Raw genomic sequence first — 19,568 nt, forward strand, 5'->3', positions numbered from 1 at the left:
TTGGTTTAGTTTGTTATGAATTTCGCGCAAAGCTACACGAGCTTGTGAACTCGGCATGTCAACATCAAGTATAAATGGGCAATAACGAGTATTGTTGTTATAATGCGAGATTTTCGCCCGAGCTGGTAAACATTAAACTGTAACCAAGTCTTCAAACTCTATCTCCCTTTCTCTTAATTTTTCAACTGTTTTTATGTTCTTTAAGGCTAACCGAAAAGTAAATACTAGAATGAACATAAACAGATTCCTAAGTGACAGAGCACTCAAGATGTTGACCAGACAAATCTTGTTTTATACAAAAATCGTCATCTCTCTATCTATCTGTCAATCTGTTTACTCTTTCTATTTCCTGCTGAACTTCCACAGATAAAGTTAACCCAACGAGTGACTCCTATGATTCCATCTTTATACTTATGTTCTTCACAATCCTTGTCTGCATTTTTTTTAAAATCAAAGTTAGATTTCAAGCGTGACCTAGACCCGGTTAGTGCCTTATGTTTTAAACCAACAAAACTGTCTGTTCACGTGAAGAGTCATATTCACTAATTATGTAGTATTAAAATAACCAGAGTCGTTAGCATCGTTTATATTTTTTCAGGTTCACAAAAATAACAATGAATGGTAGTTGCTCGTAAGTTATTTTCTTTCTAAGATGATTCTGTTGCTGTTAAGGTACAATGACAGATCTCAAGCTTTTTTTTTTTGCATATTCTGCTTTATATAAGGAAAAAATATTTTAGTATCGGGATCAGGCGTGGCCAAGTAGTTAGTATACTACACTATGAATCTGAGGGTCTCTTGTGTGCGTTTCGTTGCCACAAAAACGATCTTTGGGGCTTTGGGTACGTTATGAGAGTGACGGTCAAGTTCCACTTTTCAATTGGACAAGATATGGCAGTGAGTTTTGTTGACTAGCTAATTTTACCCTTTCCTATCAGTTCGAAATTAGGGACGACTAACACAGATAGCCCTTGTGCAGTTTTACGTGAATATATATAAAAGAAAAACACTTGATTTATAGACTGTAAAAAATATGTACAGGTACGGCTATAAGTATTTTGCCGCCTAAGGCAAGATTTTATAATGTCACCCAGTCAGGAACATCTACACACTTATCATCATTAGACAGAAATAAATAACACTACATGTATAAAATGCCGCAATTTCAAATAAAATTTTACTTAAGTCTGTTTAGATTTAGAAGAAACTTGATTTTTCTCGGCTTTCTTAGCTGCAAAGGCGTGAAAAGCTTTACAAAAGACCAGTTTCTTGTAATCAGTAGAAACTTTGTTTTATATCTTACAATCTATCAGGCCAGTAGGACAGGCAAAGAGCGTAAAGCGAGTGCGAAGTAGTTGGTTCTGTTAAAAGTAAAAATAATCTAAAATTTTCGCTGCCTTTTCCGCCTTAGACAGTTGAAAACTTCGTCTGCTGGCTAAGGTCGGGCCTATAAATACATAAATCGTAAAAACTAACTTATGTTTTAAGTTCCATGGTATAGCAGAAGTTACAGACGTAATTATTTTTGTTCTACTCTTTTCAGATATTAAAACATTATTTTTATCTACAATTAACTCGAAGTCTCCCAAATTCTACATTCCGTCTTACCTTCTCTATGACTTAAAATTTACACATTATCTAAACGCCTTACTTGATGAAAAGCCAATCGCATGACATCATCTGTAGGTTAGTGATCTACATGAAAGTCAAGTGGTTATTAAATAAAATAAGAAGATATGGTGGAACTTTTATAATTTTAGAATATTGGGGCGGCCCTTTGACCCCTCCCCCGGTTACGCCCCTGTACTGTATGTAAACTTCTGCTTCTGTAAGACTACGTTTAAAAAAAAAGGCAAAACGATCCATCGAAGATGCAACCTAGGACTTGACAGGTATGTGGTCGAATGGGATTGCTGGATTTCAGTTTCTTTAACCATATTTATCATGAAAACAACAGTTAATTTCGGGGGGGGGGGCTGGAAACTTGTGATCTTTCACCAACTTTAACTCCTTGCTTACCGTTTGGTCAAAGGTACCACAAGATGTTCACAGTTTCACTGCAGCAGTGGGTCGGTGGGTTCTCTTTCGTAGCAACAGCGGTAGTTTTGCGTATGGAGTGTGATTTCGGGGTCCCATTTGCTGTCCCAAGAGCTTTACTGTGCGAATTTTCCCGAACCGTAGAAAACAGTGAAGGCACTCGTCTCCGAAATTATGTGTCTTTTGGCACTACCTTGCTTAACAATTTCGCTGTATACAAATATTCTTCTTCGCAAAGAACTGTGGTAGCCTTCAGTGTTAAGTCTAACTGTAGAAACATAACACACTGAACAATAGGTAATTTGCCGTGACTCGGATATATAGTTTCTGAACATGCAGCCGTTGGTCACACGGCTCATACTTGCGACAACGTGCTGCTGTAACATATTATTCAAATTGTTATTATAAAGTGTTATTAATCCTCTGTATGATGGCATTAACTAATTTATGTTCTTCCTTCTTCCTGTAAAGTTACAGAATTTTTTAAACATACTTAGTGAAGAACATTCTAGGCTGGTAAATGTCTGCTGTTGTGTAAGTCAAATTAGTCTTTAAAAACACTGTAACGATAATGCCTGTTGCCCATACTTAAAACACACTGTAATTGCAAAGAATAATAAACAAATATCTATATAAATATAATAGTACTTCTGTTGTATGTCCGTGTAACGACTTCGCAGGGTGTGGATGGATCTTCACCAAAATTGGTATGGAGGTTCATTAGGTCCATGCGGGGATGCATACAAATTTTCAGTTTTGCATTTTGCGGTTTTTATGGGCGTTTTTTACCACTACTTTGCTCCCTGTAGATAGATCTTTCTGAAATTCGGCGTGGGGGTTCATTGGGACCATGGGGAGATACATGCAAATTTTCAGTTTGCGTTTTGTATGGGCGTTTTTGCAATTACATATAATGGAAGCAACTTTTCATGTCCTAAAATAACCTTTAGTTTATGATACAGGAAAACACTCGACAAACTTGAAGCAAGAAAATAATAACGATAGAATATGCTACTACATCGTGAATAAATTAGGACGATTTGCAACTTTTAACGGAAGACATGACGTTTCATGTGAATAATCGTTATAATATATACCTACAAAACATTTCCCCATAGAAAGTTAAAACCTCTGCATTAAGAAAATAATCATGGATTAATGTAAGCAACTTTTTATGATAAGTTACACCTGATAAATATACAGTGTTCCAAATATGAAGGATCCAACTTGTAATTTTAACGTCACAAGCTGAGTCGCAAAGGACACATGCCTCAAAATAAGTCATTTGTTAAGCAAAAAATAATGGGCTATCTGTGCTCTGCCCACCGCGAGTATTGAAACCCGACTTTTAGCGTTACAAGTCCTGAAGCTTACCGCTAAGCCACCGGAGAGGGGGGGGCTTTTCGTCGGATCTTCCAAAATTATACACATAAATGTAAATATGTGTTGTTTAACGGTGAGTGATCGAACGTCAAACAACACAATTATAACTCCAAACATCCTTATATGTAATTTTCAAGTGTCCGCCAGTCCCCTTATATGAAACAGTTCATCGGATTTAAAAAACAAAAGGTCCCTTTTTTTGTGAGTACATTTCAGTAAAAATGCATTTATTTTGAAATTACGTCATTGTTCCGTCACGAAACACATGAAGAGCGCATAGAAGGTTCAAACAAGTGCTGTCAACGTATGCGAGGAAGTCAACAAAATATTTAAGCTTTATTTTGACTACTTTTAGCTCTGTTCTCTAATATCTATCAAGCTTTTTAACTTTTTTTTGAGAGACAGGTGACTCTTAATAGTGTGTATAATGATAAGATTCACAAATGTCGAGCGAAAGATTCATCTCATTAAACAAACTGACTGGTACTGTGCAACGCCACAATGTAAGACTTGAGTAAAGGACTCCATATACTAGCCTTGTAATGTTATGTAAGGCTATAGTCAGTAGGGCTAGAGTAAGTAAGATTTTAATTTTTAAGCCTGTACTCATACTATGAAGGCAAATGGTTAACGTTACTAGTACTACCTTTGTCAGTTCTTACTCTTAGGCCTACATAGGGCTCCTGATGTTAAGCCTTATTTACGGTGTAGTCTACTTGAACTTTACTTAGCAAGTTCAATTTCAGCAAAAGATTATTAAATTAAAATGCATCAGTACCGAGATTTTTTATTTAAAGTAACCATTTTGATGAGAAGAACTACTTTTACTAGGAACAATACTTAACTGTGAAGCTAAAAGCCTGAACTCAGTTACGTTTGTAATTTAAGTTCTATAAGCCTAATAGTAATATTCATTTCAAATCTTAAGTGATCTTTTAATACTAATAGTGTTCCTAAAGCTGATTACCTACATAACAGTTGAGGTAAGGTGATAAAACTTGAAATTTTGATGTTTAAATTATGGAACTATTGATTAAACCATAAAGAAAATTCTAAAAACTATTTTACTATAAAAGCTTATTCTTATTTAAAAGTATTAGTTTTCCTCTTGCTGATCTGTATTACAAAGTTTTAATATATAAATCATTAAATGTCGTACCACTGGATGGATAACAATGAAGAAAATCGTCTCTCTCTCTCTCTACATATTTATAACCTACATTTCGTATTTTAGAATTTATTTGGACTGCAAATAGGCTTATCGCAATTTCTTTGGGTTATGCTAGAATATAAATATAAGAGAAAATAAAATTTTCCAGCAGACAACATAACATAAATCGAAACACCAACAACTGGTCTGTAGCGGCCTATTATTGAGCTAACAAAGGACACATGATAGCTTGTTAGTCGATTGATTCCAAGCACGTGTGACACAACAACGTATCGTAAGGCTAAGTTCTGAGGGAAAATAAGGTTGTTAGTCTGAAACCAGGGACGATTCTTTAGAGGAAATCGGGTTGGGATGCCCAGGAAATAACCACTTATTGAGTAAACTGAAGAAAATAATACTGGTTGTTTGTAAATAGTATTACACCATTACCAGAAGAAAAAAAAAAGAAGAAACGTTTCGTAGTGGTGTCAGAAAATAGAAGGAAGGGGTAACAATGAACCGATAAACAATCAATTCTTACTTGAATTCTATCAAAATTATCTAGGACTCGATACAATTCACAAACGCGTAAATAACATATCAGTTTTCGAAGTCTTTTTTTTTTCTCTGGAAGAAAGCAAAAACGCTGAATAAACGATTAGAAATTAGGTACAGCGTCTGATGACTTCACAAACAAACGCTGCTGTTTAACGTTGCATCATGTATAAAATAGGCCCTACGTGAATTTGCATCACTACGCACCTCACTAAACACCAACAAAAAAAAATGAAGTCACCAGATATTCATATTGATGAACACGAAATTCACCAAGCCAGAAAATAGTTTTATTTCGAAATCATAATAATAAAAAACACTATTACTGCTGGTATATACATCATGACTAAAGTATAATTTAATTAGGCTAGAGGGGTAGTCAGTAGAGCGCATACCTACGCCACGCAGCGTTGGTCATATTTGGCTCTCAAAAAATACGAAAATGTGTCCATATGTCAGCCGTTAACAACAGACACCGACTACATATTCTACATATGTCAACCAAGTTTATTCAAAATCCGACGATTTTTGACTGAGTTATATAGCAAAAATAGTGTGAAAAATCGACCCACGTGTTAACAGATTTGTTGGATTTTCGTGACCTTGCTGTGACCTTGACCATCCAAAAAAATTCACTTCTAAGTTGGGTCATAGTCAAATGCATAACGACTTTCATTCAAATCCATTCACCGTTTTCGAGAAATCTTGCTTGCAAATACACAGGAGTGAAAACAACTTCCACCCATCTTCTGTGGCGGTGATAACTATGATACTACTTGTCGGAACTTACTTTTTAGTAGTATGTATAGTAATGTAAATTTATGGGTGTGTTGGGCTAAGGATTCTTCTACAGTAGGTGTCTGCGATTTGTTGGTGATAAATTTGACAATAAACGAACAACATGCACTGCACTTGTTTTTAATATAAAATATGTATTCGAAACAAGTTAAAAGTATGTACAAAAGTCTTTACACTATGGAGATCATAATTGTATCATAAACACTGTACAATTCTCTTCTTCTTGTCAAAAGTCCACTTAGGCCAATTCAATTGCTTTAGAATTCAGTTGACAAGCCGAACTCTCTATTTTTATCGCAATAGTATCCGTGTATATTTCACTTAAGCTGTTGCGTGAGTTACTGCAGTTGTATCCTTTACTGCCAGTAATCTTCTGCTTTTCGTACTTCCAATAATCGTCTGCCTTCTGTCTAAGTTCACACATGCGGGTTCAATTAGTTTAGAACACCCTTTGACAAGACAAATTATTCTCCTTACTTCTTTCCAACTGTTAGGCCATTCACTCTCACCATTGTAAAGTTCGTTAACTTTACGTTTTCTAACTTTTCTCTGACCGAAGTTTTTCTTTCACGTGACTTTACTTTTACTCTCTCTTTCCGCTGTCTTGTCGCAGCTATTTACATGTCTATAACTTAGGCCTTCTAGAAATTTCCATAGCCTCGACATCAATACATTGCAAACACGACCTTCGATAGCCTCTACATCAATGAATTACAAACACAAAAATAAATTAATTAATAACACTACCTACACTAAACAGCCTTTTATATCTGACACTACTATTCAACCACAAATTTTCCATTTCAGTACATTTATATGTGTAGGTACGCGTGTATTCAGGACTATAAAAGTAGTAGGAAATGAATGTTTCACCATAAATGAATTAATATGTTTTACAAATTAGTTCAAAGCAGGGATGTACAAATGAAAACTATATTTCGGTATGCAAAACTTTAACTGTAACGGGAGGGGAGGTGCGAGTATTAAGTTAGTAAGATCAAAGTTCATTGTAGCTAATATAAAGGGCTGTGATCAAGGCAATATTTCACTCAAAGAAAGGTATTCAAGGATATAATAACAACGAAAACGAAAAACTATTTTGGACAGCCATTCTCAACCTGTGAGAAAATTAAAAAAGAAAATAAACCAACTTGACGCCTCAAAATTGGTGGGCAGTCTCGGTAAGTTGCCAACCTATTCCATTACCCAGCACGGAATACGCCGCTGGCTTAAAAGTTCTGACTGGGATGGGGGTATAAAAAGGTTTGGAACTGCTGTTCTGGGTGACCAGCTTCTGGTTCAAAACCAGTGCCTGTACTTTGATCCCACAGATAGCCAGTATTAAAAAATTGTTGGAAAAAGCAAATATTTTGTAGAATGTAGGTGTTAATTTTAAAGATACTTGTTCTGATATATATTTTTTAATAATAAATTCCAGAGACAAAGGCACAATCACTATAACTCGCTACCCTGATACTTAAGAGCAGTAGTTGTCAACCTATTTTTTTGGGTCGCGACCCATATGTTGAGAAATGCTGCTATAGAATATACGATTCCTCCTTTATTTAATACTACACCGGGTGTGGCAAAAGTGACAATTCAATTGCTTCATTTAGAACATTGTTTGAGTAAAACAAATTAAAGTAACGATAATTAAATTGGTTTGAGTTGTCTTCGTAATATTTCCTTTGGCCTCACTGTGTATATCCTAAGTTCAGGGTAGATAAATCCATTTTATGATGTTAAAACTTGTATAGAGAAAGTGAATAGCAGTTTATAAAAACGATGTTTTAGGTTCGGTGCACCATTACTGTGATGGTCACTATTATGCACTGCAGCCTGACATTGTAACAATATTTTGCAGAAAACGGTAAGGACATTCTTAGGCCACAAATTTCGTAGACATTTTACTGTACTAAATCCATGTTTAATGCTAAACAAAAATTAAGTAGACGTCCATGAGTGTGCAATCATTTGGCGTCACAGGTCTGTGGAAGAAGTGCGAAGAGCACGAACACCGGGTTTCATTCTCCGTGACTCGTAGAAACATAATTTGTGGCGTATTTTGATGTAGCCATATTTTCTTAACGTCTTGACCATACATTAATCTTAATGTAACTAGAGTTCGCAGTTGTTTTACTGCGCACTTTTTGCAATTGAATATTCCATTGTAAAAACTACAAGTCCAACGAATAACTTTTTACATTTTATGTACCATATTGGCAAGTTTTGTCATTATGTGATCACCCGCTTCTCTTGCTTTCGTTCTAAGTATACACTCGGGCTTAGACTGATGAGTAAGACACTTTCATCTCCAACGTACGGGGTATTTGTTTTACACTATTCTGCATGCACTTTGTTTGGCCAATGTGTTTGAGAAGCAGCACGTGCCTGGTGATTTATGAGTCATTCAGAGGGCAAGGTCTTTGCAAATTATATTTTGTACAGTTAATTGTGAATAAGTGCAACTTCTTAGTAATCTGATGGGTGTTCTCCTGGATGACCATTCTGCGACCTTTAACCATAGTAACTAGTAACGGCAGTCCTACACAATGCGAGGTTTTTGCACTTTAACCCGATTGAGCTGATGCTATGTCGTTATTCACCGTTATAGACAGTCGTCTTTGAAATTACTGTATCCTTGGCATTGCATCTCATTGCTTTACGAAATACATTTCATCAGAAAGAACTGTGACGGTAACCACCAGTCATAAGTCTATGCATGGCAGAATTTTACTGACAAATGGTCCGAAATTTACTGTAAACCAAATATATATGTGCTAAACATATCACCCTTGGCGCCACTGTACTGCCATATGCAAATTATTTTTATAAACTACGATTAATCATCCACGCGTCTGTACGTTGAAAAAAAAAAAAAACTATAAGCCTGCTTACCTATAAAGTCGAGATATGACGTTCATTTGAAATATTATACAACATTATGATCTAGACCTATACATATAAAAAAATAACAAAAAACTTTTGATTGTTCAAGTGACTTATAAGGTGAAAGAAATAAAGATGTATGAGGCTCGGATTTTACAGGGTGTCGACCGCAACAGGCTTCTCAAGGACATACAAGGAACAACATTTCTCAGAGTTCAACTGCACGAAACCAGTCAGCCTGGTGGTTCAAAATGTCGCTAATTTTTCTTCTTTTTAAATAAAAGCAATAAGTACGCCTATGATATTGACAATTATAATTGTACTCGTAGTTTATAGTGATCAGTATTAATAGTGTATTTGTACATTCGCAAAATGTTTAACTATTGGCAACGTAGTAAAGCGCACATTAAGTGATACTGACTCACTTATGAAATCAAAAAAGAAAAGTGACATTAGTGAAACTTGTTATATTTTTTATAAGTTATATTGAATAAATTTGAAAATTACGGTTTCTGTGGGGTTGTTCATTAATTACATGAAACACGTGTATTTTCATTTTTTTCAAAATGTATGGTATAAAAAAAAACTTCCACCTGATACTGCAGTATGATCAGAGTTACTTAGTGCTGGCCTGAGCATGCGGGAGGCCTCAAGCATCAGGGTAATCATATGACACAAATCATTAATAAGTTGCGAATGGGGAGGAGTTTTAAGGGGACTTGTCCCTCTTAAAAATTAAAGCTCAAATTAGATGCCTCACTGCTATTTTGAAGAATTAACTAAAATGGGAGAATTTTTGTTTTTGGAATAGCAAGAGATGGCTCTAACAGTTCATTGTGTTACTAATGACTGTTAGTTTAGTATTGTCGTACGTTTCGAAGCTCTACTGACTAGTGTTTTAAACTAAACCTTATGAACACACAGGAATTATATACTCGTTTGTACTTAGAAGTTATTTAGAACTGACGTACATACGTACATTACAAATGAACGTAATATATTAATTATAGATTAACCAGCCAGTTATAACTAATAGTCATATTATTTAAAAAGTAGAAGTATGCACTAATACCACCGAGCCTAGTGCTCTACACATTAATACCTCCAATTCTAGTATGCTATACAAGATGAAAGAAACAATACAGCCAGTGTCTCACTTAGAAATCAATATCTCTTTCATATGATACGAGATACTATACACTTTTGTTGTAAGCACAAAGCTCCACAGTTGGCTGTTTGTGCTATGTTTTTGCAGGGATTGAACCCCGAACTTAAGCATTGTAAGCCATCAAGCTTACCGTTAAGCCATTGCGGGGGAGGGGCATCAGACACTTTAACTATTAAGAACATACTGGGTCGACAAAGTAGAGCTTATCATATCCATATTTAATCAAACGCTTCTTATAATCTGTGTGTGTTTGTGTACATAATATATTCGATAAAATATGAGGGATGTTCCGGTAGAAAAAAAAAGAAAAGAAAGAGACTTGTTTTCCCACACTATATATAGATAAGTTGCGACCAACAAATGATCGTGTTAAGAACTCATTATGTGTCCAGTGTTAGCGGCATCGTATGTTCTGCGTTTCCACAACAGGTAGTGTGCAATATAATTACAGAACAGCAGCTGCGAGTGGCATTGTTTTTGAACAACAACAAATAAAAAGCTGCAACTAAGAAGTTCTTCCTCATTCCACATCTGACTTAATACTTTGCGACTTCCATCTTTTTGATCCTCCCTGCGTGGACAACCAATTTCAACCACGTGATGCGCTTAAAAGAAGCTGGATTCGTAACATAACACTTGTATCTTACCAAAATGGCGTAATGAAACAATGGAACTGTTCCGTGTAACAGCTTCCTGACATGTTACAACTCCTACTCTGTAGCAACACCATGATTGAGGGATAACAAATCAATCTCCATAACAATTATATTTACTCGTAGCAGTCGCTTCATACCTAGTACGAGTGTTTGGGGCGTTATAATGTGACGGTCAATCCCACTATTCGTTGGTAAAAGAGTAGCCCAAGAGTTGGCGGTGGGAAGTGATGACTAACTGCCTTCTCTCTAGTCCTTCACTGCTAAATTAGGGACGGCTAACGCAAAATTCAGAATCAACAAAGCCAAACTCTTTTCATCAAGAACTATCACAGCTGATTCATCTTGTATGGTGAGTAAGGTAAACATTAAATACATTCCTGGGCTATAGTTGTATGTAGGGTTCAAGTCTGAAAAAAAATGCAGACCCAATCCATTCTCACAAAAGATGCCTTTCCAAGGCACAGAGCAGCGGGTTGAGAAAGACTGTTCATCAAAATAAGATTACTAAAAAATAGACAAATGTGGAGCCCAATCTATCATTCGATTTACCACTTTTCACCGATTAAAACCGATTTCGGGGAATTCCACCCCTCATTAGTAACCCTGGGCATTAACCATAGTCTTATTCTTTATATTTACCCAAGAATAAGACTAGGTTTCATGTATTGGTGGAGTGTATATTCTTGATACTCTAATATAAATATAGGATTACTGTGCGAGTAAAAATACATCTTAAAACACAATATGTAAAATTCACTTGGGTCCAATGACAACAGATGCCAGTATCTCGTCCCAATAACACACGAAATTCAGTTGTATGTCATATGAAATTGTATTGTCGGCAAATCTGTCCATCACAGGAAATGCCTCATCATTCAACACTAGAAACCGGGTTTCGATACTCGTGGTGGGCAGAGCACAGATAGGCCATTGTGTAGCTTTATGCTTAACTACAAACAAACAAAGCCTCATCGTTCAGTTACCATGCAGTCGGCATTGTACCCTAGAGGTTCTGATAGATTAAGACGTAAACTGAGACAGGCAGACAGATTGACGAGAAAAAGCCTGATAAACGGGCATACGACATCTAAAATGATTGCACACAGATTATTAGACAAGCATAAAGCATTAAAGAAAACACGAAAAAACTGACGGATAGCAAACAAGCTTTTTGTACAGAAGAACCAGCAGCTCGGCAACAGACATATGATGTAACAAACAGCTGGATTATGCTCACATGTGAAAACCGGATTACAGAAATACATCTTTTCATGTGATCGTGTATTACAGTGAGAGAACACGTGACAAGAAAAGTTACAAAGAAACAAACGATAGCTCACAACAAAAAACTACAGACCGAACGTATAAGGCACTTGACCTAACGTTAACTAACACAGATTGGACATGGTCGAACCCGATTAAGGGATGGGTGGAGGAAATTTTATATCTGTTGCACGTGACTGCTGATGTACGACCTGAAGTCATGGATGATAAACAAGGATCCAAACATTATTATAACTGAGAGGTGAACGCAAGGTTAAATAAAGCTTGTATAGAATGAGCGAATAAAATCTACATTCAACTGATTTTTTTAACAGGTACTGGAAGAAAGAAGTAAAAATTAAATTATTTAATCTCTTATTTTTTTTCTTTTTTCTCTCGTTTTATGAGAAAGATGTACAATACCCAATTCTGCCCTTTACACTCTAAAGGAAGACTACAGAACCAAATCATTGGGCTTTACACTCTAAAGGAAGGGTACAGAACCAAATCATTAGGTTTTTACACTCTAAAGGAAGGGTACAGAACCAAGTCATTAGGGCTTTACACTCTAAAGGAAGGGTACAGAACCAAGTCATTAGGGTTTTTACACTGTAAAGGAAGGGTACAGAACCAAGTCATTAGGGCTTTACACTGTAAAGGAAGGGTACAGAACCAAGTCATTAGGGCTTTACACTGTAAAGGAAGGGTACAGAACCAAGTCATTAGGGCTTTACACTGTAAAGGAAGGGTACAGAACCAAATCATTAGGTTTTTACACTGTAAAGGAAGGGTACAGAACCAAATAATTAGGTTTTTACACTGTAAAGGAAGGGTACAGAACCAAATCATTAGGTTTTTACACTCTAAAGGAAGTGTACAGAACCAAATCATTAGGGCTTTACACTCTAAAGGAAGGGTACAGAACCAATTCATTAGGGCAACTTTTACCCCCCCCCCTTGTAATTTGTACCCCTCGGTTTCGCTAGATAGTAGTCTTACTTTCTACTACAGCACTGCCTCGGTGGCTTGAATTCATCACTGTATACAAGTTGAAACGCTGAACATTTTTTTTTTTTCATCGGACGGATATTGAATGGTAAAAGATGAATAGAAAGTTAGAAATAGGAAGGGGCTAGTTAGAGGGGAGAATGAATAGTAATTCACAACAAAACGACAGACAGAAGAACCGGCAAGTTGGGGATAAATGAACGGTAGGTATATACAGGTTGAACCTAGAAATTGATCTGCAGAAAAAGACGTGCTTATGTTTAACAACTCATTGTTCGGATGAATTGGTTACTTAAAAGACAGATAATATAACACACGAATAACAAGGAACCCATTTGGTCCTTTAAGGCTATCCTTATACACCCGACCCCAGAGAAAAGTAAAAATTTAACCCACCCTTTATATTTGAGGAAGTTATCAATTTCCGTCTTACAGCTCCTGTAAAATGCAAAGCCTACTACTGCCTCCGGCAGCAACTCATGCTACAATTCTACCACCATGTTAGAAAAATAAAACTGTCTTAACTGTTGCCTTACTTGTCTTTTCCAGATCTTAAACTCGTGTCCTCTCGTTATATTATTCAGAATGTAGCACAAAGAAATCGGTAGCCTATATCCTATCGATCCTTCGGCTAATCTGAATTACTTCAATAAGATCGCTTTTTTTTTCTCAACAGAAAATAAGAGACATTAACCTATCTCTTTAAGATAACCCTTGTATCCTCGGAATCATTCTATTAGTCCTTCGCTGAAGTCATTCCAATAAGTCAGTATCCTTTCTTATAGATAAGGAGACCAAAACTGTACCAATAGTCCAAGTGAGGCCCAACTGTTGATTTGTACCGAGATAACTACATCTTTTGACCTATAATCAATATGTCTATAAATACACCATAAAACCGCTATCTACTACAGCACTGCCTCGACGGCTTGAATCCATCACTGTATACAGATCCTTTTCTTCAGTCATACTGTTGAGTGAGTTCCCTTCTATATCAAACGTCTGATCCAGGTTATGATAACTCAAATACATTACCTTGCACATAATATAATTAAAGGTCATTTGGACAACTTATCATTTGATCCAAGTTGTCCTGTAGCACCTCAATAAAATTAGATAACATTATCAACAAACTTTATTAATGTTCTAATTATGACCTTATCAGTATCATTCATGTAAATAAAAAAAAAAAGCAAAGGCTCAAGTACTGACCCCCAAGGTACTCTAGTGGCCCTATTTGACTGAACTCTATTAATAACAACCTTTCGTTTTCTCCCACCCTACATTCAAAAACCTCAAAGTCTTTCGATGCGATATCCTTAGCTATAATCTTTTGTGCGACACCTTAACAAAATCGTTTTGAAAATCTAAGTACACCAAGTCCACACCCTTTCCACTGTCCAGACAGCATTACTTTTCAAACAGGGTGATTGGCTTTTGAAATGAGAAAATTTAACCGAATTCAAGAAAAGATTGGATGAATACATGAATAGTAAGGGGTGTTTATAGTTGGGAGCTGGAAGGGACATCCTTGATGGGCTAATAAGCTCCTTTTTGTCCTTTTAAAATTGAAGTGACGAGGATTAAGATACAACTGGGCAGTCAAACGTAATAGGATAGCCGAATTTGGCCTAGTTGCTAGAGTGCCCCAATTGATGATTTGCGGCACATTTCTGCAAAAACACGCTCCGCTCTTTTGGGACTGTGGGCACTAAATAAAAATGACGATCAAAACCCATTATTTCATAAATAAATTGTAATAGCGCTCAAAAACAGGGATACTATAAAAAAAAACGCATAGCAGTTTGAGAATACACAAAAACTCGATTAGCATCAGACCAATTATCTTTATATAGGTATCATTCAAATATAACTTAGGCAAGTATCTCTCTTGACGGTTGTCAGTCTTGACTAAAGAAATGTGTGTACAGATTTGAAGAAGAAACTGCATTGTCTTTCAAACAATCGAGTTTTCTTTATTATGTATATATTTTAATGAAACATACGTGTAAACAAATAGGCAAGAATTTTAACTTTTACTAAATATGCCAAAAAACATGTCATAATGTCATTATTTCGATATTCTTCTCGTTAGTCTTCTGATGTTTTTCTTTAGCGCAAAGTTACACAATGGGCACTCTGTTATCGAAATGAATCGAACACCGGATTTCAGCTGTATGAGTGCGTACACTTACCGCTGACTCATTGAGGGACCTGAAATATATTAATGGTATAGTTTTACGAAAATTTTTTATAACGCACCAATGTCTGTCAGTCAGTCGGTCAGTGGATACTAAAATTACGTCACATAAGGGATATTTAACATTGCAATTTACATTGTCGTGATGTCGGTACAACGTGCGCATGTCACGATAACGAGAAGAATTATGCACTCTGTAGGTTACAAGTTCATGAAGTTCAAATCTCAACGGAGCTTCATAAACTTAACTTCCAGGTCTAAAAATGTGACTTGTTACGCAGACAATAAAGCAATGATGCTACGCTGTTCAGTTGGGGTATAGTAATCACCCTTAGTGTCGATCAGGGGTGAAATTCTGCTAGTACTGAGTACCGGAACTTATTTTTTTTTTAGCTGTTTTGTTAATTTTTTTTGTTTACACGTAGATTTTTTTTCTCTTTCAAACATATGTTAACTTTTTTTTTTGAGAATTTCTCCCCTAGTATCGATTATGCGTATACATATACTTGAAGTGTTAAGATTTACTACACTTTCACAAATCAAGTTTTTTTTTTATCCCCAAGAATCTGCATACAAGCTACGTTATCAACTGCCACTTACGGCTCAGTAACATTTCAAAACGTTTTTTGTTGTAGTTCTGTACAAGCTGATTACATCACAGGAACCAATCAAATTACAATAAATTAAGGACCAAATCGTCCATGACCACTTTTTGTCTTGTTTTATTTCATCAATGAACATATAATGCCTGCACAGCAATTACTCAGTACGTTTATACGTTTTTTTTTGTGGGAATGTAATATAATTCTTGCAAAATTTGTGGACTATCTTTAGATGTAGTGAATGTTTTATTAGCAATATAACTTGTGAAAATTAACGAGAGTAATTATGAGTTGTTAGTTATTGTTTTAGTTTTTTGTTCTTAATTTTTTTCATGTTTCAGCTATTTACAACAGAAATAAGTGTACCAAATATGCATACACATATGTATTCATAAATACATAAAAATGATGCCACACAAGAAGTGGTACTATTCACGCGCGCGCACGCTCGCACCCTGTCAATCGATATGATCCTTCAATGGACCAGCAAAACAAAATTTTAAAACTCTTAGTAAATCACAAGTACACATTTTTCGACACTTACATTAACATCAGCATCATCCTCTACTTCAATTCCCGGATCAGATAGTAGTTCGTCATCGGTATCGGTTCTCAGGTCACGTAGTTCATCTTCAACTCCACTTTTCCCTCTCTCACAGGGCGGGGAAAGGGCTGCGGTTACGGCCGCCATGGTACGCCTGCCGAGAATGCAGCTTGTCGTAGTAGACACAACTAAGTACTTTCCACGGTTAGTCGTATGTGTTATCTCTACACCTTGTGGCTATCTGCTTTACTATTCCTTGCCCGAACTCACGCACGATTTCCTTTTACTATCACTGGCAGACAAAGACTTAGTTGTAGTGGTCAAGAAGGCTCGAGTTCTGAACCAGCTGTATTCAAAACCACGTTGAATTTCACCCTAACGTAACACAGAATCTCAGAGTGCCAGTGATCAATACATGCTGTACTACTACTAGACTCGATACTACATTAGCCCTGCCTGCATCAGTAGATAATCGCTACAGATCAGTTGTAATAATCAGCTTACAATATGCAGACAGAATAACCAAGATCAAATAAGACAGAACTTCAGCAGACAGTCGAGTAGAAACATCCTCGTAAAGTCAGTTGTTCATAGCAGTTATAAAGAAATTTGATTCAATTAGTATATCTGTCAGTATATTTTCAGATATTCACAAATAAACCCGATATGAATATTACTGCGTTGGGTGTTAGCTAACAACACGCTATCACAGAATACTGTACTTAATACACGAGCGTTAGAACAGAATAACTTTAACAGTAAATACTGATCACCGTATTAATAATATACTTATTTCCGAAGTTTTTCTCTGTAATATTCCTGACAAGAACAAGCGTAGGGGAAACACCCGAGACTTCTGACTTCACCGATTTCTTCCTCTCTTTACCTAGTCCCCAGCACTGACATACTAGTGCCACATGCTTCTCCACGCGTGCACTCACAACTGGGGCAGCTACCAGGATGGCTGCTCTAAGTATGTATGTATGTTCAGCCAATCCATTGGTCTATTACAGCTGAGCTATGCAGATGACTTCCATATGCCGGCTGTGTGCATGGAATTTTTTTTTTTTTTGAACTAGTGTTGTTAAGTCGGATTGTTTTTGTTTTTCGCAACATGTCTTCTTTGAATAGAACAAAATACGTCTAAAGCAGAAATAAACTTTACACGATCAGAAACAAAAGCTGCTATTTCTCAAAATGCAGAAAATGTTACATAATGTTTCAATTTCAACCATAAATATCAAACTATGCCTACATATACAGCGTTTTAGAAACAGATCGATTTATAAGTCCAATTAATAAAACTAAACCAAAACTTATGTATGGAATTAAGGGACTAAACATTAATGCATACAATATAACGGCTTTATTATAACTAATAATTAGCTATTATTTCACGTTACCAAAAAGTTAGCATTAAATAGTGTTTTCTCTTACATTGTTACATAAAATGTAAATAAATATTAGAACCTAAAGCTGCGCATACGATTAGACAGCAATACAATGTGTTATGGTACTCTATGCAAATTTCTACCAAATTCTTGATCTCAAATCCATGAAAACAAAAGTCATCAGAATTGTTTACTGAAATTATCATTCTCAACGTCCATGTTAACTATCTAAACAAGGTGTAAGTTTATCGCTTCTACTTGTATATATCATTTCAACATATATCTTAACTACAAATGAACACTCAAACAAAGATGCTACAGTATGTCCAGCTTACTGCGTTTATTTTACCACTGGCACATGTCAATAGGGAGATAACAAGGTTGTTAAAGTCATCATGTGATAGTACAAAACCAATGCGCTAGTTGAGCGTATGACCCACACACTCTACGTGTAACGGCTGCGATCGTGCCGCCACCTCGTGTAGACACGACGTACGCATCTTGAGCACAAAAGAGTCTACACTTACTGATGGTGTCAGGGACATGGAAAAGTAGCAAAGAAGGGTTGATGAACCATTACGTTCCACATTCTGTACTTTTACTACACGCCGTGCTGGCGTCAGACCCTCCTTCATACAGCCTTTCGTCATCGCAAGTCCTCGAGGTATGGACAACATGGGCGCAAATCTACAGATTGAATCCAACTGGTTTTCTAGCAGTCAGCAGACGTTGTCCCCCCGAAAGAAACACGTTTTTTATTGTGTGTGTGTGTTTTTTTTGCACGTTAATGTCAGTTTCCGCATCACCAGCTGCAGTAAACAACAACTGTACTTCCCTCAATTACATAATTTTTCTTGAGTCTCTCAGTAACCGTTACTCAATAAACACAATATAAATAGGTACCAGTCATGAAAAGCTGTGTATAATAATGCAGTGACTGGAGAAACGTCCATGTGCGCAAAAAGCATGGCTGATTGTTAGTTCCAATTATTTTTCTTTAACACAAAAAAGCAACAACAACAAAGCATGCTAATTTTCAAAGTAATTCTAAACATTAATTTATTTTAACTCAGATGTTTGTACTTATTTTATTTTAGTGCAAAGTTCAACAATGGGCTACTCTGTTGTGTTGGCCCCGGGGATCGAACCCTGATATCAAGCGTTATAAGTCCCAACACTACCGCCGAGCAACCAGGAGACATCAAATTAGTGCTTGTACAAACCTACTATATTTTGTTAATTTCCTGTTCGTTACTAGGTTTGATTCGTTTTTTAGGTCATTCAGGTGTTATTATATTTAAGGGGAAAAACATGTATAAAACAGAGAGAATTTCCAAGAAGTCGAGAGAATTAACTTTTTTATTCTGTTCTTGTTCGGTATGAGCGATTTTCCGTTTTATTTATCCATGCATACGTATAGAAATTTTGTTTGTCTGTTTAAGCGCATAGCTGTACAATGGACTATTTACGCTCTGCCCACGCAAAGACCAAACCCAGGATTTTAGCTTTATAAGTATTCGAGCACACTGTTGAACCACCAGGGGACGCGAAGGAGTTACATTTTGTCAGCAGTACTCGCGCTTATTACACGCTAACAGCGTTATAAATCTTCCTTTTAGAGATGTTAAAAATAATTGACACCGGACAAAGCGCGACTTCTATTTATTGTTCAAAAGTGCAATACCAGAGAAGAATAAATATCATTAACAAAAAATGTTTCAGTTTTCTATTCTTTTAAACAAAAAAATCGGGAATAAGAATGTGGAAGAAACCCGAGTCTACCAATTTTCTACCAATATAATCTTACTCTTCGGGGATTCGCATATGTGCTTTAAATACAATGGAGAAAGAAGGCGCACAAAATGAAAATGAAACCAAATATCATATGGTAGCAGTTTCGCTACATGAGAACAAAGAAATTCGG

At 36.2% G+C, this 19,568-nt stretch overlaps 1 protein-coding gene across 2 annotated transcripts in view; it reads right to left on the bottom strand.

Annotated features, from left to right (window-relative positions):
• The window catches only part of LOC106462785 (abnormal cell migration protein 10-like), a 79,598-nt gene extending 62,417 nt beyond the window's left edge, over positions 1-17,181 (bottom strand). For both annotated transcript variants that reach the window (XM_022390123.1, XM_022390122.1), the window contains exon 1: positions 16,254-17,181. In XM_022390123.1, coding sequence (XP_022245831.1) covers positions 16,254-16,400 — 147 coding nt within the window. In that variant the 5' untranslated portion in view covers positions 16,401-17,181. The remainder of the gene's footprint in view (positions 1-16,253) is intronic.
• Between the last annotated feature and the right edge of the window lie 2,387 nt (positions 17,182-19,568).

The sequence above is a fragment of the Limulus polyphemus genome, unplaced genomic scaffold (assembly GCF_000517525.1).
Source record: "Limulus polyphemus unplaced genomic scaffold, Limulus_polyphemus-2.1.2 Scaffold1250, whole genome shotgun sequence".
Classification (NCBI taxonomy): domain Eukaryota; kingdom Metazoa; phylum Arthropoda; class Merostomata; order Xiphosura; family Limulidae; genus Limulus; species Limulus polyphemus.